At 50.1% G+C, this 25,211-nt stretch overlaps 10 protein-coding genes across 10 annotated transcripts; 8 read left to right on the plus strand and 2 right to left on the minus strand.

Moving 5' to 3' along the window:
• Positions 1–1,492: 1,492 nt before the first annotated feature.
• On the plus strand, positions 1,493–2,021 carry NCS54_00218000 (CVNH domain-containing protein; the record flags this gene model as incomplete). Its single annotated transcript, XM_053147783.1, has 2 exons — positions 1,493–1,868; positions 1,927–2,021. 2 exons carry the CDS (start codon positions 1,493–1,495, stop codon positions 2,019–2,021), a joined length of 471 nt encoding a protein of 156 aa, XP_053003758.1.
• A 949-nt stretch (positions 2,022–2,970) lies between these two features.
• On the minus strand, positions 2,971–3,677 carry NCS54_00218100 (F-box domain-containing protein; the record flags this gene model as incomplete). The annotated part of the gene is made up of 2 exons (XM_053147784.1): positions 2,971–3,192; positions 3,249–3,677. The coding sequence occupies 2 exons, from the start codon at positions 3,675–3,677 to the stop codon at positions 2,971–2,973; spliced, it is 651 nt and encodes a 216-aa protein (XP_053003759.1).
• Positions 3,678–5,790: 2,113 nt separating this feature from the next.
• NCS54_00218200 (Hypothetical protein) lies at positions 5,791–6,516 on the plus strand (the record flags this gene model as incomplete). The annotated part of the gene is made up of 1 exon (XM_053147785.1): positions 5,791–6,516. The coding sequence occupies exon 1, from the start codon at positions 5,917–5,919 to the stop codon at positions 6,514–6,516; it is 600 nt and encodes a 199-aa protein (XP_053003760.1). The 5' UTR covers positions 5,791–5,916.
• A 1,197-nt stretch (positions 6,517–7,713) lies between these two features.
• On the plus strand, positions 7,714–9,182 carry NCS54_00218300 (Asparaginase; the record flags this gene model as incomplete). The annotated part of the gene is made up of 7 exons (XM_053147786.1): positions 7,714–7,844; positions 7,898–8,192; positions 8,241–8,413; positions 8,459–8,658; positions 8,726–8,774; positions 8,825–8,974; positions 9,026–9,182. 7 exons carry the CDS (start codon positions 7,714–7,716, stop codon positions 9,180–9,182), a joined length of 1,155 nt encoding a protein of 384 aa, XP_053003761.1.
• A 1,577-nt stretch (positions 9,183–10,759) lies between these two features.
• Positions 10,760–12,496, plus strand: NCS54_00218400 (Hypothetical protein; the record flags this gene model as incomplete). Its single annotated transcript, XM_053147787.1, has 1 exon — positions 10,760–12,496. One exon carries the CDS (start codon positions 10,760–10,762, stop codon positions 12,494–12,496), a length of 1,737 nt encoding a protein of 578 aa, XP_053003762.1.
• A 1,134-nt stretch (positions 12,497–13,630) lies between these two features.
• NCS54_00218500 (Zn(2)-C6 fungal-type domain-containing protein) lies at positions 13,631–14,995 on the plus strand (the record flags this gene model as incomplete). The annotated part of the gene is made up of 4 exons (XM_053147788.1): positions 13,631–13,687; positions 13,739–14,236; positions 14,283–14,417; positions 14,477–14,995. The coding sequence occupies 4 exons, from the start codon at positions 13,631–13,633 to the stop codon at positions 14,993–14,995; spliced, it is 1,209 nt and encodes a 402-aa protein (XP_053003763.1).
• Positions 14,996–20,055: 5,060 nt separating this feature from the next.
• NCS54_00218600 (APH domain-containing protein) lies at positions 20,056–20,814 on the plus strand (the record flags this gene model as incomplete). The annotated part of the gene is made up of 1 exon (XM_053147789.1): positions 20,056–20,814. One exon carries the CDS (start codon positions 20,056–20,058, stop codon positions 20,812–20,814), a length of 759 nt encoding a protein of 252 aa, XP_053003764.1.
• Positions 20,815–20,869: 55 nt separating this feature from the next.
• On the plus strand, positions 20,870–21,274 carry NCS54_00218700 (APH domain-containing protein; the record flags this gene model as incomplete). The annotated part of the gene is made up of 1 exon (XM_053147790.1): positions 20,870–21,274. The coding sequence occupies one exon, from the start codon at positions 20,870–20,872 to the stop codon at positions 21,272–21,274; it is 405 nt and encodes a 134-aa protein (XP_053003765.1).
• A 951-nt stretch (positions 21,275–22,225) lies between these two features.
• On the plus strand, positions 22,226–23,251 carry NCS54_00218800 (Hypothetical protein; the record flags this gene model as incomplete). The annotated part of the gene is made up of 1 exon (XM_053147791.1): positions 22,226–23,251. One exon carries the CDS (start codon positions 22,226–22,228, stop codon positions 23,249–23,251), a length of 1,026 nt encoding a protein of 341 aa, XP_053003766.1.
• Positions 23,252–23,462: 211 nt separating this feature from the next.
• NCS54_00218900 (Hypothetical protein) lies at positions 23,463–25,128 on the minus strand (the record flags this gene model as incomplete). The annotated part of the gene is made up of 6 exons (XM_053147792.1): positions 25,071–25,128; positions 24,901–25,010; positions 24,627–24,845; positions 24,457–24,576; positions 23,611–24,407; positions 23,463–23,559 (listed from the first exon to the last, which is right to left on the minus strand). The coding sequence occupies exons 1-6, from the start codon at positions 25,075–25,077 to the stop codon at positions 23,463–23,465; spliced, it is 1,350 nt and encodes a 449-aa protein (XP_053003767.1). The 5' UTR covers positions 25,078–25,128.
• Positions 25,129–25,211: the final 83 nt, after the last annotated feature.

Consider the following 25,211-nt stretch of genomic DNA (forward strand, 5'->3'; position numbering starts at 1 on the left):
CCTTTACTTTGTTTCTGATACACTGGTGTTGAAGGTGTAGTATTTTATATCTGTGCCCTTATTTTTATCCCCTTATTCAATAGTGACAAGAGGCAAGACTTTCTAAATCACCGATACCTAAGACCCATTTAAGGCCGACCCTTTGGCCCCTTCAGCTAAGCTCTTGATACAAAACCCGTCTTATACTAGCTAACGCAGTCACTCCCACCATTCTGAACCAGGTTCAAAAGCTCAACATGATTTTTTACCTCGATGCCGCAGATACCCTGCTCTTGCAAGGCCACTTTCTTGGCGCCACTATCTCCATGGATGGCCGAAGGTGTACTTCCTGCAACACTTCTAGACCATTGGGGGAATAGTAGGGATAGCGCCATCAACCTGGCTCAGTGCATCGGCGTCCATAATAATACCCTTGTTTGCAGTATGTCTCTCACCTGTTATTCCCATTTATATTTGCATTGACTGACATAGAGGCCTGCAGTCCCCGACATGCGATTCTGGACGGAACCGGTGAGGAACAACCTTCAGGGGATCCTTTATTTTCAGGCGTTGCCCTACACTTAGCCAGCGACCTCCCAAGTCAGGCTTTGTGACCTAGTTTGAAGTATGGCATGGCTCAAGGATGTGCACTTGCCACCTGAATCTGGCTTCTCGTTCAGTCTTCATAGACTTGTTTGCGGACGGCACCCTAGAATTAAGTCGATACACCACTGTCTTCCATGATCGCCTCCGTAGGAAGTAAATAACCTCCACGATTTAGTGATACGTAGCTTTTGTGGCTCTTTGGAAGATCTTCATTGTCGAGAGTTGGAGTAGCTGTTAGGAAGTCCCGGTCTTGGGCAGCAGGAAGCATGAAGAAAACTGTTCAGTCGAAGTTTCAGGTTATACAGCCATTCATACCCTCTTAGTTCAGGGGTCTAAGAATCAATGGCCTTGTTGTTTTTTTTTTTAGCTCAACGCCGCCTTTAATTAAAGGCCACTAAGTAGGCATTTTAGAGCTGGTTATCGGGTGACCTGCAGCCGCCTACATCCATGTGCCTTGCTGGCAAGTGCCAGTTGTTTCTTGATCAGAGTTACACAACAGCCATCTGGTTTTGCTATAGGCTGAAAGCGCTACATCAGCAATGCCCCGAAGTTAATCGCGGCACAGATGCTCGTCAAATGACCAGTGATGGTATTACTGAGCTACGCAAACCCTTTCGTCGGATGAGTGGGAACATTGTCAGGTGTCTGACGTACTGGTGTTGAATGATTGACAAGTTGTGCCTCATTTGATGATTCTATCTTTTTGACTCAACAATGTTCAAGGGTCTCTTTGTCACGTCTACTATACATCTATATAAGGCCTTTTAGCACCTCTTCCGCTCCCCCGACTCTGAGCTTCATTCTCCACTCATCATTCCCATCTAATAATTGGTTTGTGTTTTATATTAGGTAGCATACTCGCTCTCGACGCTCTTCAAGGGCTTCCAAACCCATAATGAATCCCACAATGAATTTCCACCTCGAAGCCAAAAACGTGCGGCTTGAAAATGATCACTATCTTAGAGCCTCTATCTCGTTTGATGGCAAATGGGAAGACGTGAGCCTTGACCTCGATCTCTATATCGGTAATAATAACGGAGCTCTTTCTTGGGGTGGCAGTAGTGAGTCTCTATCCCTTGCAGAAGAGATGCGATATGCTAACATGTCAAACCCTCGCTCAGACTTCTCTCTCGAAGCCACTAGCATCAGACTTGGCAAGGATCCCTACGGCGGCTGGTGCCCGGTGCTTTACGCAACGCTCCCAGACTCGAACGGAGTTACCAAAAGCTGCGGCATCTACCTGGGGCGTTGCATTGGCATCGAGAATTCTAATCTCACTTGTGGTATGATTGTCACTCAACACTGTATTCACATGACCTTGACTGAGTTTGAGCGCTGCAGATATCAGCAAAGCACACTTAACGGAGCCCGTGAGGAACCCCGACAAGGGAATCAACTACTTTCTACTTCCATCGCAGTACCGCCGTGGTTACTAGTAACCGAGGTGTAAATGTCCACTCTACGACATGGTGTGGCCCGAGGATACGCACTTGCGTCTTTCTTCTCAAGTCTGGCTCAATTTCAACTCGTTCGGCGCCGAGGTCGACGTGCCATCCTACAAAGGGCCAGACCACTACCCTTTTACAGTTAAGGCCAGTGTAATCTATGGTTTTGATATTTGATGCTATGGCGGTTTGTCACTGTTCTGTTTTGATACCTGTTTGGTTGGTTACTGAGGCCAAACAATCTCTATATAGTCAAGCCTTGTAGCCGAGGTGGTGTTGACAAATAGGAAGAAAAGGGGGGGCCTACCATTTGAACACTTTATCCACACTTTTTCTTGTCGTTCCTAGGTTGGCGCCACAAAGCAACTTCTCTATGTCCATGGGGGGAGGAGAGTTCTCGTCTACCAAGATGGGCTTTAGGAAGCTACTCTAAAATGTAACTATGGATTCACTTCGTTTCTCACAACTTCTTCTGCAGAATTGACCCAACCCTTCCCACGATACCCGTGACACTTGGGAAGATATCCATCGTCACCCAAATGCCGACACACGACCCTCCATACCTGACTGACAGCGTGGCCAAAGTCGCCCCGGAAGATGGCTTGCCAGAGCTCTTTGTACTATGGGGATCACCCAAATCGTATGTTTGCAAACTTACGGGTGCCGTGTAGCCGCTTGAGGTATCCTGGAGGCTGGATCCCCTGTTCTTGTTTGTGTGGAACTACTCCTCTGTTAGCTTCGCCAAGAATAAAACGATCAAACTCACTGTGACCCCTTTCACACTTTTTTTGGTGAACTTGATGGTGGTTCCAGAGGAAGTCATTTCCACATTCTCCAAACCCTTCAGAACGCCCACCCGAGCTATACATTCCCCTTCTTTCAATCTCATCGAAACTCTGTTTCCCTCAACGCCCCCAGCTTGTCTGAGGATCCGAAAGCTTCAGTACTCGAATACGAGTCCCGAGAATTTGCGGTCAATGAAAAAGGCGTCAATACCGGAAACTTGCAGCCAGTTTCCCTTGCTACCCTGAAACTGCCAGCATAGCATACCCGGCATGCGGCTGTCGGTAATGCCGTGTAACATCAAAGAGGTTCCTGGACGAGGCTGGGTGCAGGCGTAGATGTAGCCACACTGGTGATCAAAGCTCCATGCAAGGCCACTCTGCGGAATTGTTAACGTCTTTCTGAAAGATGCAAGCGCAAGCGACGGGTTCTCACCAATCTCTCGTAGGAGTTCTCAACGAAAGAGTACACAAGTATGTCATCTTTACCTCCGAAATGAAACGCAATTTCTTTATGCCCGAGAGTCAGCTTGGAAATCCTGATCCCAGTGATCCTGCCGCTGTTATCAAAATCGGCATCGTTCGGGTGGCTTTCCTGTGCTTGCCAGAAGGTAAAGCCGGTAATCCTTTCACCGCGCTCGACACATAAGCTGCTAACCTCGTGGAACCATTGGCCAACATAGACCGGGACTTTAGAGTCCCAAAACTCGAAGCGAAGCCCGGAGACATGATCAGGGCTGCGTGTTCGACCAGGGATCCCGACGGACACCCTAATGCGTCGGATTTTGGACAGCACGACAGACGTGAAACAGCTGTTGGAGTTTTGAAGAACCTTGGGGGGTTGCTTCGAGCGACAATCGCTCATAGGAAAGGTGCATGTAGTTTGAGGGGGTCGTGGTTGAGAGTCGAGGCTTGCGTCGGGCACGTCAGCCGGACATCGGAGGTCGAAGGATTGAAGAGACCCGTTTGGTAGCTGTACAGGGTGTTTCCTAGTTAAAACGATGCTATTGTACTTCCCAAAGATACTCTTACCTGCGCTGTAGCAAGAATTCCCGTGATGGTCCTCCCAGGGGAGGGGGAAAGGCGCTGCTCCGTCTTCAATGTCGACCCATCCAAGCGACGGTGCTAACGTCGGAACTCCAGGGTTCGGCCATGACTCGTGAACACCTAAGCCACCAATTAGTCTTACCTATGATGTCCTGATGGGGCCAGGCAACACACCTTGATGATTTGGAAATGTTTGCCCAGACGCACGAGCCCTAGCTTGACGATTCTCTCGCCTCCAGGGCCATCCAGCGCAATAGACTGCTCTATGCAAGTCCACCGCTTGTTTGCAGAGTCTAGGATCTCCGTCGTGCCAAAAGCTTCTTTGCTCCCGTCCGCGTAGAAGAAAGCAAACCCCCGAAAGAAGCCACCCCGGTCATCATGGAGAGCTACAATTGAGTTGAGGCGGGACAGTCGACTCCCATCAGTGCCTCCAAAGTTCATGTCTAATGCAAAAGAAGGGATCCACAGTCTCATTTCCGCTTCAGGCATGTCAAGCGAAGTGGCGATATCGCTACGGTCGGGTTCAGCAGGATGCCAGTACCAAGGCTCGGGGACATGTTGTGCCGTTTGGGCCGTTTGGGCCACTTTTCGAAGGGACAGGATCAATCAGAAGCTCCAACAGCTGCAACGATACGAATTTGCACGCCTTGAGAATCCAATGATGAGAATGATACAAAATTAATATATAAGATTTTTAGTTATTATAAAATATAGCTATTTTTATAAATTACCTTAATTTATATATATTGCTTATATTATTTTTCTAAAATAATACCCTCTTTCCCTTTTAAACTACTATATAGCCTTAGTAATTAGGCCTAGTCTATCTAATAAGCCAGAGATTACCCGGCTAGTTAGTCAAGGCACGTGATTACCCTCAGAGCTATTTTATAGGGTCTAATCTAATACATCTAACCAAGCCAGCATTTTTATGTATCTCATGTACGCAGCGGAGTTTTCCACGCTGCCTTCTTATCCTGCATCTACCTCGTTCATCGCTGCAACTAACGTCGCGGCACTGACGCTTCTAAAATTAGACGCTCAACTCGGCAGGCCGGCTTCTTTAAACTTTCTGTAATAACCCGCAACCTAAAACCCAACCCGGCCTCTAGCTAAGCTGGAAATGCTGCTTAGGAATCAAAGCTAGAGAAGCGGGAGAGGTTCTTAGCTGGATTCCGTGTACGTTTGCTCAGTGGCTGTACACTAAATTGTGGTTACGAAACCTTTTAATAACACTATCGACGGTCACTGGCGTCCAAGGTTATTGTCGCCTGCTTCTATTATTATAACACTTAAACAACTCAGTACCAGAATACCAAGAGATTGCGTAAACCCTCCGCGTGGCACTCTCTGGGAGCATTAGCTCGCCGTAGCTGGCCAAAAATTACCAAAACTGGCGGTTAAGCACGACGGTGTACTTTTGATTCTCCTATCATGCATTGGCTGTTATTGTTGGCTGCCCTTGAGTAACAATTTAGTTGCTGATGACGTGGCATTGGGTTTCTCTCTAGATCTTTCGGTTTCTGAGCAACCCCTCACGGCGTGAATCATTTCGTCGCTGACATGACGCAGGTCCAATCGGCGACTTCTCAACATGTTGCATACTCTTGCAAGGAGGAGCTGTAAGCTTTGTTAAAAATAAAACTGCCGGGTAAATCTTAAGGGCCTGAGTGTCGGCAGTTCGAGGGCCGTGTACGCAAGCCAGACATCAAAGCGATAAAAAATGGTATGCCACATGCTTGAAAGGCTTCCCTTCCTGCCATCATCGTGAGGTCAGAATCAGTCCACCTGGATCTAGAAACATATGCGCCAATAGAATCATAGCACACTGCAACCAGTACCCGGGCCAACGACCTGTCAAACCGAGGCGGCAGTTCAGATCGATCAATATATCAATCCGGCCTCGAAATGTCAAGACGTACCGTACCCTCTTGTCAACCCCTACTCATTTTGACTCCAAAATTCACTGCCGTCTATTCACATACATCATTTGCCCAAACCATAAGCCAAAACCAACTACACAGTTCGTCACACTTGCCCACTCACCACTCGCCAATATGCACTTCTCTCTCACTGCCCTCGTTCTCCTCCTCGTCTCCACTGCCCTGGCTGAACCTCAGGGCAGTGGCCGCCACGGCAAGGGTAAAGATAGCGCAGACATCTTCCCGGACTTCAATCGCTACTCCGACTGGGCCATCTGCAAGGGACAGATCACTAAGACCCGCTTTCCGAAGCTGCAGGCCCCAAATAACAAAGGTGGCTGTGTCCGTTACTACCAGGGCATCGACATGACCGGCGTCGTCACGGAGCAACACATCTTTTTCCCCAAAGTCAAGAATGCCTGTGACTGCGCCGCAAAGTGCCTAGAGCGGCCGAAAACTTGCACAAACTGGGTGTGGAAGAACATCTTCGACCGAAAACGAGATGGCGGCAAGAGGTCCTGCACTCTGTACAGCAGCCCCAACCTGCCGACCGGCGTGACGCTCAAGTACGATCTGGGACAGAGCAAGGGTTTCCAAGCCTTGTCGGATGACAACAACCCGCAGATGGGAGGCGCTGCGCCCTTTACCTTCTTGGACAAGAACATGAAGAAGCGGGACAGGTTTGGAGTTTCTGGCTTTATCACGCAGGATCCGGATGGAGGACAGTACTGCTAGGGGTTGAACCAGAGAGGGCGAGGGCTGTGTTCACCTTGGGATTGAATGAGTCGGGGATGGTTCGGCTAGGTTACCTGGGTTATTGAAACCGTATCGCTCCAAGGATGGCTCTATATACCGGCCAGACTGCTTGAGTAATACTAGTATACTTACACTCATTTTCTCTCCTTAGTTATTTCAATTCTTATTATTTTTCTTTCCTTCTTTTAAATTATCCTTCTTTCCTCCTGCTTCGCGGCACTAGCTTCGAATGGTCGCATTCATTACAGCCAGGTGTTAGAGATACATGGCAATACGTCGACGAGAAGAGACAATCCGGAGAGCTCGGGTAACCGTATCTAGAGTGTCCCACGAACTTGTCCCTTAGAATAGATAGCACCTGGCTACTATCTCTCTTAGGTTTTATACGTAAGAAGACGCGCTCAGCAGAGTAGCTATTAAGGAATCTTCGGGATTTCTACATGCTAGATCTATCTATCTCTGACCATCTTCCCTTATTCCAATAATAACATTGCCTAAATATATATCAGCTATGTGCTCTCCTGTGTAGATCTTTTTCCTGAGGGTCAGAGAACAACCCAAAAGAGGGAGAGGAAGAGGCGCGACGTAATCATGCGTGATTAAAATGCAGGTCCTCCAGACTTTAGTCCCACAATTACAATAGTCTATAGAAACTAAGGCCAAATATACCTAGTGAACAACTTGGCACCCATGGAAGCATTTAGCCGACGTGCCAGTCCGGAGATAATTCCTCGTCGATAAGAGCTTGCTGACTTGCCAAGACCACTAGATACCGACTACTGGGTAAGCCAACCCCAACAACCCCGCTTCCTCGATAGCGATACAGAGATAACATTATGACATTGATTTATAAAGTTGCTAGTCAACTCTTATTTGGAGCGGGATGGCCAGAGATCGGATAAGGACCCCAGAAACGGCAAAGTTCCGGTGGCTGGGGAACCGTTCTAAACAGGCCATCAAGAGATAAGAGGTGGATCAAGTTACCTTAACGGGAGAACCGCTGGGTTCATGATAGCTCGGGGTCTGAACAACATCCGACGACGCCGGAATTCGAGTCAGCAAGTTGTTATCGGACATGACGATCGACACGATATTCTATAAGAACGTCAAGATGCCCTTTAATCATTATGCATTTCTAGAAAGAGACCAAAGCCTCAGCCATAATCTCTTGTCAATATGCTGCCTTCTTTTGTTAATACCGCCGCTCGGGTTTTGGCCCTCGGAGTTCTTCTGGTTCCCGCCGTCCAGGCTGACTTTGGCGCTGGCCTAGAATGGATCTCTACAAACAAGTCTTTACCAAAAGTCGTGTGCGTACCCCAATTTCCTCTCGCTGTTCGTTTGAACTAACAGAAAGATACAGCATCTATAGCGCTAGAGGCACCATCCTCTCTGCATCAAACTATAGCCGACTTGACAATGTCAACTACGGTTCCGGAGTTGGGCCCACGCCACAGCAGCTGATCGGCAACGTTTCAGAGGTTCTGGATGTCGCCCAGTTGGCAGTTGTCAACTTCAACGTCTCCGGTGGCAGCTCGGGCTTGAACTCGTCGCTCTATCTCAACATTAGCCAGCACGCCAACCGACAGCTATGTGACCCAGACTCGGATATTGTTGGTGCCATCATGTTTCACGGCACAAACACTCTTGAAGAGACGGCAAGTTCACTGTTCCTTAATACATGCCTGTGTGCTGACTGTTAGTAGGCCTTTGGAGTTGATCTTACCTTCAACTGCTCCAAGCCATTCATTGCTACTGGTGCCATGCGCCCAGACACTTACGTCTCTCCTGACGGACGTTCAAACTTTTACCAGGCTGTCGCTGCTGCTGTCTCCCCCGCATCACGCAACCGCGGAGGTTTGATTGCTTTCAACGACCGGTAAGCAGGTCCGTAGCATCTGGAGAACTTAACTAACTGGTGTAGAATTACCTCGATATTCTACTCCACAAAGCTCAATGCCAACACTCCAGATACCTTCAAGTCCTTGGAACAGGGCAATCTGGGAGCGTTCTTGGGCGGCCAGCCATTCTACTACTTCGGCCCAGCTTATCCAACTGGTCGGCCTTATTTCGACGTTACCAACACGACTGAACTGCCTTCTGTTGCCATTTTCTTCGGACACCGTACGTTGTCTTATAAGCACTGAAGATATCTTTGTGAATAGACTTGAGTGCTAACATAGGTAAACAGAGGGTTTTGATGCTTCGCTGATGCACGCAGCTGTTGCTAACGGCGCTAAGTAAGTTCACCCGAAAAGATCAAGACACCTGATACTGACTTAAACCAAAGGGGTCTGGTTGTCATGGGCCCTGGAGCAGCTTCCCTCAGCCCCGGTGCCCGAGAAGCTGCCGCGGAACTCTTCAAGAAGGGCATCCCAACCGTTGCTGTGGCCCGACCTACCACTGGAACTGGCGTACCATCCATTAATCCTGGCCCCGTGTATGCTGACTCATCTTCCCTGTGAATTTGAAATACTGACAATTTCTCCAGTTTCTTCTCAAGCTATGTTGGTGCTGAGCAGGCCCGTGTGATGCTCCAGCTTGCAATCAACGCCGGACTTAGCCTCGACGAGATTCGGGATTTGTTTGAAACCCCTTTGAGAGAGGCGGTTTACGCCCCTTGGGCTAACCAGCTTGCCTATTACTAGACAGGAATGGGGATAATAGGCTATGAACGTGGTTTCGGCATTGTTGCTTTAATCACTAATCGAAATGAGTAAACGCCTCTAACGATATGAATACAAGTTTAACATCGCTGAAGATAATTTAGAATGATAGCGAACGTAGTTCCTGATACGTGACAAATTAAAACCCAATGCCAAAACACACGACAAGTTCCCAACATATTGGAAGTATAGGTATTTCCGAGATATCAATACCGGAAGTGACATAGAGGCAACCACACTCATGTTAATTATCCTATCCCCTTCACCGTCAACCGTTGAATGAGTTTGTGTCTATCCACGGCCAATACCTAGGTTCAGGCTGCTACCCTATTACTCACTCTATCTGAAAATGACATGGTAGAACTTATTTGAAACCGAGGAACACTTTAGGGTAGAAACCGGACAAGGGATGCTGAACTTGTCCTAGGAGGCAGTGCTCCACCAGAATCTGCGACACCTTTTTAAACTATCCTAAGAAAACATCGTGACTTCCTCCTTTAACAACCAATTCCAATTCTAGAGACCTGCTGCCATTCTAGATAAGGTTCAAATACTTGAAAGCCCTATTAGTTACTTAACCTTCCGCTTCGTCCCTAAACAAGGACTAGCAATGGCACGGGAAGACAAGGCATGGGCTTTACTGTTATGCAGCTCAAGGCCACTGTGTTAGCATTGGGATATGATGCTATGATGTGTTGACAATGTGTTCTTTATTATAGTTGAAGCCCGGCCCTTGATGGGTTAACTGAGCCAGAAGATCGTTATGCAGCTCGAACAAACTTAATCTGGCTGTTTACAAAGCCGGTAATCTCCCTGTCCTCCCACCGCAGTGGAACATCGGAGCCGCAGGGTTAATTCCCAGCAGCTGAGTGGGTATTCAGACATGATTCCTCCTGCAAACTGACCACTGTCCACAAACAGGCACCTGCAGATCTAAGGACCCTCGGTTTCTCACTGGTTGAACTACCATCAAAGCTTGAACGAGAAAAGAAACACTCTCAGTCCCTCCTTGGCGCTTGAGCTAGTTTCCATTAAACCCAACATTAATGGTCAGGTTGCTCTAATGCCCCCACCACGCTTGAGTCCTGAGCTGACAAGATGAGCGAGTTCGAGGTGGTTGCTATTGGTGGAGCCGGGGCTAGACGCAGACCCCTGCGAACATCTTTGACAACATGCTCCAAGGGCACATTGCGCCTGCGGGAGAGGCATTGCAACCGTAGAACTAGAGAGGATGCGTACGCGACGGCCCCTTTCGCTCACGGAACGTATCCATTCATCGCCTGTTTAACGTCAGGGAACCCCCCACAGCACGCTGAATCTCCGATGCCCCTGTTCATGTCTGTTGGTTCGACATGAATATCACCTTCAAGCCCACACATGCTACGGGGGTTGGTAGCTTTAGATGAGCGAGTTTTCTCAAAATTAGTGCAGGTGCTGTTTCTTGTCTCCACAAGCTCAGAGAGATGCATATAGTCAAGTCTAGTTCCGGCCAGAGGAGCCGATCCAGATCCTCTTTCTGCACCATCCATCTCTACTCTTCGCTACAAGAGTCAACCGCCATGGGCCAGGTTCAAAATCAAGTCCACGCCAGCGATCTGGCTGAGAAAGAGATGGGCGCCATCAGAGAGTCACCTTCTAGCACCGACAATGAAGAGCCCATCAACTCAAACGCACAGGCCGGCGTCCAAAAGATCGAAGCCCTCACCTCGGTGTGGACGACCCGATCCATTATCGCGGCCTACGTGATCATTTGGTTCGTCTACTTTGTCGACATGCTTCTCCAAGGCGTTGGTGGCTCGCTCAATCTCTGGGTCACGTCGGCGTTTGCGCAGCACTCCCTCACGCCAACCGTCATGATCTTCAGCAGCATCATCGGCGCCGTCTTTAAGCTCACCATCGCAAAGATCCTCGACGTCTTCGGCCGACCCCACGGATACCTCCTCTCCGTCTTCTTCGCCATCATCGGTCTCATCATGATGGCTGCCTGCAACAACGTTGAAGCCTACGCCGCCGCTCAGGTCTTTTACACAGTTGGTAACAACGCTCTGCTGTACACCATCAGCGTCTTCATTGCCGACTCTTCATCTCTACGCAATCGAGGTCTTGTGAACGCCTTCGTCGGTACACCAAACTTCATCACGGTCTGGGTAGCTGGTCCTATGTCTGAGGCATACCTCAAGGGGCCCGGCTGGCGTTGGTGCTTCGGCACCTTCGCGATCCTCCTCCCGGCCGTGACCATTCCGCTCTTCGGAATTTTCGCCTACAACCATCAAAAGGCCAAGAAGCAAAACCTGCTCCCCAAAACCAAGAGTGGGAGAACCGTGCTGGAGTCTTGGCTTTACTACTGCCGCGAGTTTGACGCCGTTGGCCTTCTTCTGTTGTCTGGCGGCATGGCCCTGTTTCTGCTGCCCTTCAACATCTATTCCTTGCAAGCACAAGGGTGGCGGGCCCCCCTCATCATCTGCCTTCTTGTTTTTGGATTCGCTCTTATTGTTGCCTTTGTCATCTGGGAGAGATTTTTCGCCCCCGTTACTTTTATCCCCTTCTCTCTCCTCCGAGACCGAACACTCCTAGGCGCATGTGTTATCGGCTTTGTGCTCTTTCTGAGTTACTACTGCTGGAATGCGTACTTTACCTCTTTCTTGCTAGTTGTCAACGGCCTGAGCGTCACGCACGCCAGCTACGTCGCCCAGACTTACACTATTGGCTCTTGCTTACTATGCATCTTCACGGGATGGTTGATCCGCCACACTGGTCGCTATAAGCCCGTATGCCTCTACTTTGGTGTCCCCATGAGCATCTTTGGCGTGGGCCTGATGATTCACTTCCGCCAACCTGGTATCGATATTGGATACATCGTCATGTGCCAGATCTTCATCTCCTTTGCCGGCGGGGTCGTCATGATTGCTGGTGGTGTCGCTGCCGTGGCCACCGCTTCTCACCAACATATTGCCGTTGTCATCGCCATCCAGGCCATGTTCTCCGAGGTTGGTGGTGCTATTGGTCTCTCAATTGCCGCTGCTATCTGGCAAGGCGTGTTTCCCAAGAAGCTGGCTGAATACCTCCCTGCTGAGGAGCTTCCTCATCTGTTTGACATATATGCCACCGTCGAGGCGCAGCTGGCATATCCTGAAGGTACTCCTGCCCGCGAGGCTGTTCAGCACGCTTACGGTGATGCGCAAAAGATGATCTTGATTGCCAGCACGGCTGTTTGGGCTATTGGTCTGGTGGCGACGCTTGTGTGGAAGGATATCAACGTCAAGGAGATCAAGCAGGTAAAGGGCAACGTCATCTAAGCTCAGAGAAGAGAAGCGATGTGGTGCATGGTTCTTTTCAGGGCAATGTGCTTGCCTGGAGAAACAAAGGGGATAGTGGTATTAGGCAATGGTTATGAGTAGACTCGTAGGAGAGAAGATATATCAGTCATCCTTTGTCATCTGGAAAAGAGGATTACAAAATTGCTTTTCGAGTGATCATTATTGGGCTTAGCTGCAGGTGATAATGCCGAGACTTATGTAGATGGCGCACACGGGTCTCGGGCTGACTCCTCAAGTCCAGTCCAAGTCCAGACACACCCCAGAGCCTTAGCTTCCTCCCACGAGACTCCTTACCTACCCTTTATTCTCACCAAGGTACCTAGGTACAGAGGTAGTTAAGCGGTTGTGCCATTCCTCGGCTTACCTGACATCATAACCACTGCAGATATCGATCATTGTTACCAACGGGGATGTTCCCAACATTCGAGGTCAAGGGTCGTAATCATCATGCCAGACCCCTGCCACAGCGTGTCAGATCGATCCGCCATAGGGCTGATCCTTCTACTGAGACCTGAAGTAAGCACCACTCGATTCTTGTGTCCCTCCACCGCCTCTGCTTCATTCTGGAAATATGGCGCGACAAAGGTGTCCGGCGCGGATACGTCCAACGTTGGTACGACACAGCCACTTGGGTCAATACGCATGTCGACAGGGATAAGACAAGACGCTTAACTACTTCGAGGCCAATCCAAAGCATTGCAGATGATGCCCGGTCCCACAAACTTGGGCAAATTTACCAAGAGCTCGGGGCATTAGCCTTAAGATCCCTGCTTCGTTGTATCCCTCAACCTTGAAGGGTGCCAGCGCCATCCAATCATGCCTGTCTGATCTACTCCCAGGGCCAACGACGCTATTCCCAAGAGAGTGAGATTCGGCGCTCCCTCCTTAATAGTGGAGCGTCCGACCTCTCCATCTTCAGCCAGGCCAATCATTCATTGGCAAGCATTGCCTGAATGGTCGGTCGCTGTATTACACCAGCTTTGCACTTGTGTTGCCTCTCCTCAGCTCGGAGATACAAAACCTAAACCGGTCCCTCCCGGGCTCAGATCCTGATGTTTACGTCTTGTCTTTCCGTTCTTGACTTGATTAACATTTCCATCCAGCAGCAACATCATGGCAGGCGTACCGTCTAGCAAAGGCTGCCGAGCCTGTGTCCGACAGAAGAAAAAGGTACCTGCGGTTTCCACTTGTTGAATCCCCACACTCACACCAGGACTCCAGTGTGATCAGGTCAAGCCAGTTTGCGCCAGGTGCGCCAGACTCAAGATTGCCTGTATCGGTGCCGGCGAGCAAAAGTGGAAGTTCAAGCCAGTATCATTTCAACCAGTGGCCTTCCAACCGGCCGTCGTTGAAGAGATTCCCAAGAAACCGAGGAGATCCATCAAAGTCTCGGTCCCACCAGTTCCGGAGAACATCATCACGAGCATCGCAGGAAGGTTCATCGCGGCTCTCGAAGTATCAGATATTAGGTACAGTCTGAGCAGTTATGGCGACTTTCTCGAGCATATTCCTAGGCGGCTTGGTCGGAGCGAGGCCCTTGATGCGTCAGTCAAGGCTTTGGTCAGCGCGTTTCCGTACCACTACACACGACATCTACCACAGGACGCCTTGGCCAACTATATCGACGCCCTGAAAGCACTACGGATATGCCTTAACTGTCCAGATAAGAGACTGGCCCCAGAGACACTATCCGCTATTTACATCATCATGATCTGTCAGGTAAATACAGCCGCATTCAACAGCGGACTAATCTGACTTTGCGAAGGGCTGGATAGGGCGCTCTGATGACTACGTCAGAAGCCATGGGGAAATCCTGGCTCACCTGGCAAGTTCTGCCATCGTGCAGAACTGGAAAGATACGTTTGAGTTGCAGCTCCTCGAAACCTTGTTTGTACCGCTGGTAGGTTGTCTTGACCCCGAACCTCGAGTTTGAAGCTGATATACCATTCACTTTGATAGATCCTCGAGGCAATGATCAATCCAGTAATCACGATGGAATCTTGGTTTCTACTCGTCGACTACTGCATACCACAAGCATCATTCGAGAAGGCTCACGGACTGCGGATCCCAAGTGTGGAAGCGCAAAAGCTGATTCGAATGCCTGTCTTCTTCCACAGCCCTATGCTCTACATCGACGAGATAAAGTCGGCGTACCAGGAGATGCAACAAGATCTGCCTGGCATCCGCCAATACCTTGCCAACCTCGATCGGAACGAATCTGCGCGAGGGAATCGGGCCAAGTTGTCTCACAAGTTTCGAGTTGTACATGCTCTGCTTCTCACCCTGGCAATCCCGTTGAACAGCCTATTACGGACACTCTACCCAAAAGATGAAGTATTGTTTCAAGAAGCAATCGCATTGACCAACGAGTTCATCATATTGGCGCAACACGCTTCCCAGCACCGACCGCTAGGTGCTACCTATATCCCTCCATGCCTGGCAGGCGTGGTGAGTTTCGACATCATCGAGCTGTATTGAGTCCTATCACTAACACATCACCAGTGGGCGATAACAGATTCTTTGCACGTGCAGCAGGCCGAGCTCCAAAGGCTGATGGAAGAATATCAGCCGGATTCACCACTTATAAACTGGATGGAGCAAGCAGTATGGCTCAAAGCCTCACATAAGACGCTACTCGACCAAGTAGCTGGGAGAGCGAGTAGTGAGGGTAGCTGGGATGGTCATTTGTCAATGGTCCACTGTATGGCAGGGTTTGGACCAAGTGGCAGCTGTCTATTCGCATGAGTTAGAAACATGGAGTTTGCAGAATATAGATTGTCAGTGGTCGTCGACTTACAATAACGCAATAACGGCCGCAGCACTCACGAATTAGTTGTAAGACAAGAGTTGCCTCTTTATTGATGGAGAAAACATATTTGTCTGCCCAGAGTTTTCATGATTGAGACTTGGTCAAGGAGGCCTGCTAGAATTTCTCGGATAGACTAGCTCGTTTTGCTTCCCGACTTTTCTAGATAGATCGTAGATAGAACCGGATCTCGGGAGGGTTTTAGGGTTATTAACAGAGAATGATCAAACAATAAGCAGCGGCAATCTAGCAGAATCCTCATATTACAGCGCCCAAACGCGGCAGCGCTCTAAAACATACACAGTGTCGTAATTCTCCTCTTGCGTAGCGTAAAGGCCTGGCCGCACCATAAACTTCACACGCTTCGACCTTGGGCTTTCAACCATTAGCTCCATACTGTCGTGATCCAGGTCGACTTCGTAGCACTTTTCGGGAAACTGGCCGACGCAGTACAACTCCTTCTGTCCACAGAGCTGTGCGGCTAGGTCAACCGCCTTATCGACAATCACCCGTAGGTCACTGAGGCGGGCCTGGGAGATCGTTGGTGACGACAGGCCGTCGAGAATCTCTTCTAGGTCCTCAGGCATCTTAGCCTTCCCATTGACATACCGCTCCCGGGAGGTCGTTTGGGATGAGAGGCCGTTGAGCATCTCTTCCAGATCCTCGGTTATCTTATCTTTCTCACTGTCATGGCGCTCCCGGGAGACGATAGTCGCGACGAGGTTGGCCGTCAACGCTTTCCATCGGTGGCACATGACCTTTTGCTTGTTCAACTTCAACCTGTCGATGTCTGCGATGAGGAAACTACCTATCGTAGGCAGTCAGCAATGAGCTCAGCAAGTAGTAGCGGGACCCTTACTCATCGTCTCAAGGCTCTCCTTGTACTTTCCTGCCCAGCAAAAGGGCGCGTTAGTTCGGTAGGGCCCAAACACGCGCAAACAAAGCTCGTTCCAGATGGCAGCTTCGATGAAGGCGATGGCGGTCCTCTTTTCTTTCACCAAATCGTTGTAATAAGGTGTCAGCTGTTTGAGACGTTCCGCTTCTCTGTCAGCCCAGGCTGCCCTGCTATCACCTCCGCTTTCTCCAAAGTGTTTCGAGACCAACTTTCCCACGTCATAGATCAAGGCTCGCCAGGCCTGCTTGATCTCATACTCTGAACATTGGAGAGGGAGCTGAAGAGGACTTTTGGTCGACGGCGTTGCACTTTTCGTTCCCTCAGCGCGCATGGTCGCGAGAACTTTTTTCAGTTCCGCAAGTTGACTGTCGTGTTCTTGCTGGGCGGCCACGAGCTCGTTTTTCGCTTTGCGTAGGTCTTCTCTCAATTCTTTGATGATTTTCTCCTGTTTAACCACCATTTGTTGCGCATCATTCTGGTCAACCTGGGCGACGATGGTTGTAGATAGTTCAGGCTGGGACAATGGCGTTCCCTGGTTCTCCGCGGGGGTCGGCTTGGACGATAAAGCGTCGGGTACGAGGCGAATGACGGCCCCTCGAGCAACGGCGGTCCATCTAGTGTACCGTAGTTAGTAATTACACGACGCTCTATGCCAAAGGTCCAAGAGTGGATGTTGATATCATTCATCGATACTTACCCATTACGCGGCCTGAGGACAGCTCCAGGAAAGATCAGGTTCAATGTATCATAGACATAGGGAGAGTTGCCTAATCCTCCAACGAGCAAAATGTTCTGGATGAGAGTCAACATGCTGCATTTTTGACACGTGGTTGATTTTAGAGTAATACCTTGGGGGATGTCCCAGTCTCTTGTTTGACTCGTTTACATTGACGGCTGACAAGAGTGCGGATACCGCTCAAAGACTTTGCAAACAGGACCTGGACCTGTGACCTGTCCCTCATAATTAGCACTGTTACCATTTTTGAGAATATCGTATTGACTTGTCAATTGAGATCTGGCCTCTATTGTTCGATCCATGTTGGGCTGTGTTCGCCCTGGGCGGTAGTCTTAAGCAGAATCGTGCGGGAGTAGCATCGTTGGTAAACCTCCGCTTGACTCCTCTCTCCCAGTCTTCATCCACAAGGGTGCTGTATTCTAAGATGTTCAGTGTGTCGAGACTCAGCCCGTGTGTACTTTCGAGATGTGCCTCCAGGGCCTCGTCGATTCGGACTGCACCGCATAGCGATCCTAAAGCGTGAAATCAGAACCGTGAAAAGGTTGAAGAGGACGCGGTGCCATGCTTACCGTCACCTTTGAAGCATTCTTTCAACCGAAAGGTTTTGGTCGAAACGACTTTGTAGGTCATAACGTCCTGTGAGATTCGGTGAGTAGCTTGCAACCACATTGCGATCAGCGACTTCATACCACTGTGCAACCCCCAGCATCACACACAACGAAATATTCATCTGGCTAGCACAGCTGTTAGACTAGCAACGATATCTTAATCATGGAGGGATGGCTTCACTTTTATTCCGGGTAGAAGGTTGAGTTCTTGCACGATGGGCTCATTGGTGTGGGCAAATCCCCCGCTAACATCCCAAGACTCGTGTCGGGAAAGACGATAGGGCAAGGCAAGTACATTGCCCTATCACACCGCTGGGGCTTCACTCCCGCCGAAAGAGTCAAGTACTGTACGACCTGGAAGACCTTTGAAGCTCGACAGAGAGGAATCAAGTGCGTAGCACCGAATTTCCGAGATGCTGTGGAGGTGGCCCGAGCCGTTGGCGTGCGCTACCTCTGGATTGATTCACTATGCATCATCCAAGGCGATTCTAAAGACTGGGAGGAGCATGTTGAGCTCATGGAAAGTTCTACGCTTCAGCGTATTTTATCATTGCTGCCACTTCGGCTAAGGACATGGATGGGTCGTTCCTGAAGCAGAAGAAGAGACGGAATGAGCACATCTGCTTCAAGAATAAAAGCAACCAAGTTTATTACGCCTCCAGCAACTTGACCTCTTTCGATGAAGAGGTGGACAATTCGGGGCTCAATGACAGAGCATGGATCTTGCAAGAAAGGCTTCTGTCTTGCCGAACAATCCACTTCGCCGCCGGCCAGGAGAGAAGCCCAGGTATGTCCTGCGGGTGGCTTCCTAAATTTATCCTCTATCAGCCGCTAACTCGAGACAAGAAAATCTCTACGCAGCTTTGGAACAAGGCATGAACTTTGTTTGGGAAGCCGTGTACGATTTTGTTGACCCTTTTGGCGACCGCCGGGGGGATTCATTCAATAGCGTTTGGACATTCGACCTCGACAAAGATACCCTTATACTAAATATGATCAGCTCTTCTCGGTATCTCTTGCACTTGCTCGTCAACGACCGCTTGCACTGGACGTTTTTGAGCAGCTGGACTCGCCTACGCAAACACTCCCTGAAGAGGAGATTCTTCTAGGGCCCTGCTGGGAGCCAAAATTGGATATCCTTCCACGACAAAGGTCGTTTCTTGGCAGAATCCTCCGCGACTTCGCCTACACATGGCGCCATGTGCTTCGACGACAAATGAATACCACGACGTTTATGAAGTTGACATGTGCCACCCTCTGGATTTCAACAATGGATTTCACTATACTAGAGCGACTTGTATTCGAACATATCACCGAAGGTGGACCTTATGTTCGAATAGTTGACCTGCCAAGCTGGGAGACGCCTGATACAACGCTCGTCAAAGCCGGATCATCATGGTTTGCTCTAGCACAGGACACCCAAGAGGGCCTTGATATGGTACGGCGTCATGCGGAAAGTCATTCACACCTCAAAGAATCTACCTCCAACATGGTCACGTATTCCATCCTTACTCTTCGGCGAGTCACTCTCTGCAAGACCCACGAGGGTCAGTTAGTGTGGACGAGGTCTGAGACCCTCTTCGGCGACAATATTGCATCTGATGCCGCTATCGACATGATTCTATGGGCAACCAACACTACGATGCTAGAGCCACAACCAAGCAAACTTAATCGTCTTCCTCCTGAGATCCAGGATAGAATTATATATTACGCGACAACCAGCCTAGTTGCATCAGCGAAACTAGGCTGCGAACTTGGTCTGGGGTCTCCCTTCTCTTGGGTTGAAAGAGGTGCAAAGATTAGAGTGGAAGAATCCAAGAGGCATCGGTTTGAAAGCTCTCCCGTTGAGTCCCAAATCTTTTTCAATAGTGTGAAGTGCAAAACTGTAGTCAAGACAGAGTCGGCTGTCCCTTCCGCCCATGATTGGGAGAATCTCGACTGCACAAATCAAGACCTTTTATTCCTCATCGCTGCCCACTCCGGTTTCCAACATGCATGGTTAGCTCAGTCGAACTGGCTGAGCTAGCAAAAAGTTGAGAGTAGCAAAAACATACAACAGCAGGTATTCGCTGGTCGTCACCGACCCAACTACTAATCCGCCCCTTACTGGCTTATCTATGGGAGAGCGGACGGGATCCCGAGTTCTCCAGTAGGTATGGTCGTATGTGATTGGGCGTGCTGCTGCAACGACTCAGAACGACCAGTGTTGGGATCGAGTGGGAGGACACGCAAGCGGTAGCATCTGCGTACCTGTGACAAGCAGAAAACCAGTATTTCACTTGAAAGCGCCCTCATGCCTCTCCCTGAAGATTTGTGTGTTTGTATTTGTGTTTGCTATAGGCAACTATCATACATTGTTGCCTATCAGCCCAGTAGTGAATACCCAGCGATGCGGGCTCTAGTAAAGAGGCCTTTATCCATAGGAGTAGTTCTTAGACTTATCAATCTCTTCGCAAGAAATCAAGTCTCACGGGTCCTAGCCTGTACGACAAAATGAAAAGCCCAAGCAGTAACTGGTCGTACTTTGACGGCCTGCACACGGGGTCAGACCAATACATGCGCAACAGCATTCAGGATATCCCCTCTTCAGCGAACTTCGAATACCTTGAGAAACGCGCAATAGACTCACCAAGACAGCACCAGCCAGATCTACCTTCCAATCTTGAGTGCAGCATCAGCCTGACGCATTTCGCATCTGGTTGCGAGAACCTTGCTCTGGAACTTGCGTTCTCAGACCATGTGTACTGGGTTGCTCGCATCCCGCACCAATCCATCCAAAGAGACACGGTGCTCAGCGAGATTGCCACGATGAAGGTTGTCAGGGAACATACCACCATCCCGGTCCCTCAGGTCTTTTGCTTCGAGGTGTCCAAAGACCAACCCTTTGACTACCCATACCTTCTCATGGAGGCCCTCGATGGCCGAACCTTGACGGACGGACTAGCGATAGCCATACCTGCACAGCACCGTGCCAAAGTGGCCAAACAGCTAGCAAATGTCTTTGCAGAACTCCAGAATCTGATCTTCAGCCGCATCGGGCGCCTTTGGTGTGGAGAGAATGCTGACCAACCCGTCAAAGTTATCAAAATGGCCTGGCACGCTTTGCCCGGGCCTCTGGAAACTTCGCTCGAGTATTTCTATCACCACACACAGGAACAGAACCAGCATCATGTACCGGATGCATCCAGGGGACCCAGACTGGCCGACGGCCTGCTGGGTCCTGAAAACGTCTCTTGCCCATATGGTAATTGAGGACCGAGTTCGCGGCCCCTTCCCCCTGATCTATTTCGGCCTTCGATCCCGCAACATGCTTTTTGACGACGAGTACAATCCGACGGGTCTCCTCGACTGGACCTATGCCCAAGCTGCCCCTCTTGAGCACTTATCTGTCTTTGACGAATTCTTCATCTCGGGCGACATAAACCTTGAGCTTAAGAGACTCGTGGTCGAATCTCTAAGAGACATGGAGAGAGACCGAGAGGAGAGGCCGCCCCTGGACAACCCGGACATGGACATGACCCCGTACCAGGATCTCACGACCCTCTCCGAATACATGACGACATCCATGGGTGCCGAGATCACCTATCATCACTTTACAACTCCTATTCAACGACGTCTTTCGGCCGGGAAGGTGGTGGCGGAGGTCATGTATGGCAATACTATTACTTGGGAGCAGCTGAGAGAAGTGCATGGCGCCATGCCTCTTTTCTAGACCGTCATAGCTACAGAGAGTAGTTGAGATGGTTGGTATCGGGGATCAGGATGGCCACAGCGGCGCAAAGGCCATGGCAGTGAAAGGTTTAGACCCTAGAATGTAACTCATCTCACACCCTCAAAGTCCGCAAGAAAGTCCGCAACAACTCCGCAGGCCAAGATCCCTTGCAACGAAACTCCGCCGTGATGCATCCACAAACTCCACTACCGGGATCTCCACACTCTCCGCGGGCCATGCCGGATCGCCTTTCAGTTGGCAGCCCTACGAGCAAGGCCCGGTACGTATGTGGGAGGGAAGAGAGGGTGGTTGCCTATCTTCACTAAGCATCATGACTTGGTTTGTCCGAGTTGTACCAGCCCAGGAGATTGATAGTTCGCTCGGCTTTCCATGCTTAATTTCTCCAAGCGACCACTCTCAAGGACAATGCGAGCACCTCAAAATATGAGTCGAATGTTAGAGTTGGAGATCCCAAGATCTCTTTTCTACGTGACACTGAAAATCAATTGCCATGGCCAAGTTCTAACAATTCAGGCTACTTCTCTTCTACCCTTCTCGTTGAGGAGAGACAAAAAGCCGTATCGACGTCCAATGAGTGAGTGGCTCCACGCCGAGATGGCCTGGCCGTCCTCACATGGCTGGCTACCAACGGAGATAACTCACACCTAACCAATATCCGTAATTCAATGCGACACTCTGTCCCATTTTCATGTCAGACAGTATGTCGACATCAAGAACGTACGCTGGGTGGTGCCTGAAGCCTTCTACAAGGAAGCTAAATCTCATGTCTTCTAAAGACCGGCCCAGGGACCTAAAATCCGAGCGCAATATCTGAGTACAAGGACATAAATACCAGACTTGCCACGATGGACATCTTCTTCTATCCAAGACACTCATACAATCACCAACAAGCCAACCTCATCAAACCAAGCAATCAATCAAACTTTGACAATGTCCAAGTACATCGCAGCTCATCGCAACCCTCAGGGCCCCGGCGATGCCCGTCCCACCGCCCTTCAGATCATCCAAGACGAAGAACTCATTGGCAAGCTTACTGAAAAATCGGTCTTCATCACCGGTGCCAACCAGGGCGTGGGCCTTGAGACAGCTCGTGCCTTTCACGCAACTGGGGCTTCGGTGTTCCTCGGGGTCAGGGACCTTGCCAAAGGTCAGCAGGCCATCGAGGATATCAAGGCCTCTGACCCGGAAAACAAGGCACCTCTTCACTTGATTGAGATCTCCCTTGACTCTTTCGACTCTGTTAGAAAAGGTACTGAAGCCTTTCTCGCCAGGAGCAAGGAACTCAACATCCTCGTCCTCAACGCCGGTGTCATGTACACTCCTGAGGGCAAGACCGTCGACGGCTTCGAAACGCAGTTTGGCGTCAACCATCTCGGCCATTTCCTCCTCTTCCAGTTGCTCAAACCCGCACTGCTCGCCGCTTCCACGCCTTCGTTTAACTCGCGCGTCGTCTCTGTCTCGTCAATGGGCCACCGCGCAGGCGAAGTCCGGTTCCATGACTTCAACTTCGACGAGCCCAACTCGTACCACCCTTGGGTCGCCTACGGTCAGTCCAAGACGGCCAATATCTACATGGTCAATGAGATTGAGAAGCGATACGGTAACCGCGGTCTGCACGCCATCTCCTTGCACCCAGGCGGTGTTGTGACCAACCTCCATCGCTACATCACCGACCCTGAGATCCTGAGCCTCATGGAAAAGAACACAGAACTTCGAAAGCTCATCAAGAGCCCCGCTCAAGGTGCTGCGACCTCGGTCTATGCAGCTCTGAGCAAGGACTGGGAAGGAAAGGGTGGAAGGTATATGTATGACTGCCAGGAAGCAGGTCCGGCGCGCCCCGACTCTGACACCATGTCGGCGGACAATGGCTATGCTCCTTGGGCTTATGATGAGGAAAAGGCAGCCAAGTTATGGGTCGAATCTTGCAAGATGGTTGGTCTTGAGGAGGATGCTTGATCGCCCAATCCTGGACAGTGGCGGCGATAGGGGGCAGATGTGCCGCGATAACATGTGCCAAAAATCTCGATTTTAGGTAGCTTGAACTCTCTTTCTCAATTTGTCCGGCCTCTAGCAGGAAGGGCTGTTTATATACCACACATTCTCTATTCACATCTGTTGGTCAAACGACCGATCTTCCATAATGCAATGTTGTCTGCTTAAAGCCGCATTAATCAGACGCGTCGTCGGGAAGTTCTTCGAAACGACCCGAGTCTCGATATTGAGTAACAGGATTTTCGACAGAAATCACACCATTGGCCCTCAATCTAAAGCAAGTCAGCATGATAACCTAGCATAGTTCAAAAGGCTGGACTAACCTCTCGAACAAAACAAAGAGTCTCTCGGCTTCTCTCTCCTTCTCTTCTTGTGTCATCTCAGGTAAGTCGGATACAGTCTCTGCGCTGCGCTGTTGACCTGTGATGGGGTTGATATCCGGACTAGCGCTGCTTGCCTGGGCTTGTGCGAGGCCTTCGGGCGAAAACTGGATGCCCTTGGAAGAAAGGAGGCCTGCGGCGTGTCCGAAGCCGACATGATGCACAAACTTGTTTGGGTCTTTGTCAGAAATCTCAAAGAAGAGGTTGACAATCATCTCTCGTAGCTCAGGTTCCACGGTTGTGGAAGTAAGCTTGAGCAGCCTATGTGGCAAGGACTCGCCCTTGCCCAAGGCCTCGGTTCGATCTTCATCAGATGGCAGTATGTGTTCAGCGAGTCGTTTCCGAGCATCAGATGGCTTGGATTGTGCGAGGCGATGCAGAACCACCAACAGAGGCAACAGCTCTTTGTCCGCAGCCTTTGAAGAGCCATCGGCTTTAGGGATTGCTTCTTGGAGGAGATTCACCAATTTGTCGACTGCCGAGACAGGGAACTCCTCCCTTTGGTCTATTGGTATGGACACTAGGCAAGAAATGAGGACCGAGGCCGGAAGGTCAGCGTGTGAGACGGTCGCAGGGACTTTGCTCAAAAGGTCCAAGATTGGTTCGAGTGAAGGCAGAAACCGATGTGCCTGGTTCTCGGCTCGCACAGCCAAGGTGGAGAGAAGCCTCAGACTTGCCAGAGCTGGATTGGCAGGATCATTCGGGAGAGGTTCTGAGGATTGCGCGTGGCGCGCTATGTTCTTGAGACTATGAGCACTTTGCTATGCTCTTGGCGGGTTCAAATCGTACCTTGTTGACAATCTCAGCGAGACCCTCGTCTTCAAAGCTCGACGTGAGGTCAAAGGTGGGTTGAGATGCACAAAAGAGGAACAGGTTGGCAGTTGCAAGTTCTTCATTGGGGTCGCCATTCTATCCAATGTGTGAGAGTTGACCCTGGAAATGGGACAAAGGAGCAATACCTTCATCGAAGAAAGCACTTTGCTTGGGTATCCCTCATTAATAAAGACCTGCCTTGTCGATACAGAACGGACTAGAATGTTGTTCAAGCATCGCAAGGCAACAACTTTCTGGGCCGGGTCACGGTCTCCAAAGGCATAGAGACCAAGGATTCGCAGCCCGTTCTTTGCGTACAGCGGAGCGAGAGCAGTGTCGCGAGAGGTCCTAGTGTGAGCCAGGACCTTTTCAAGGAGTGCATGAGACTCTATTGGCCAGCAGCGGTTAGTAGCGGGGAACTTTGTGGCCAAGAAAGGCAAACGGTGTAGAGTTGGGAGGGAACTTGCTGGTGCTCTGCTCTGTCACCGCCTCGGTCTCGAGGGCTTCGAGGAGCTGTTCAATCTCGCGGCCTGAGTTTTCGAAAGACATTGGTCAGATGCCATGGCTCCAAATACTTTGTAGCCACTCACTGGTCATCGGAATAGCTATAGTGGCCGATATCGAAATACGGCAAACAGGGGTGTTTCTGATGGGAGAGGAGTTGGAACGAGGTCGTCGGTTACTGGTCACATTTGGGCAAGCTCTGCTTAGTCATGCTGTTAAAAATTCAC

This window comes from Fusarium falciforme, chromosome 2 (genome assembly GCF_026873545.1).
Source record: "Fusarium falciforme chromosome 2, complete sequence".
Taxonomy (NCBI): Eukaryota; Fungi; Ascomycota; class Sordariomycetes; order Hypocreales; family Nectriaceae; genus Fusarium; species Fusarium falciforme.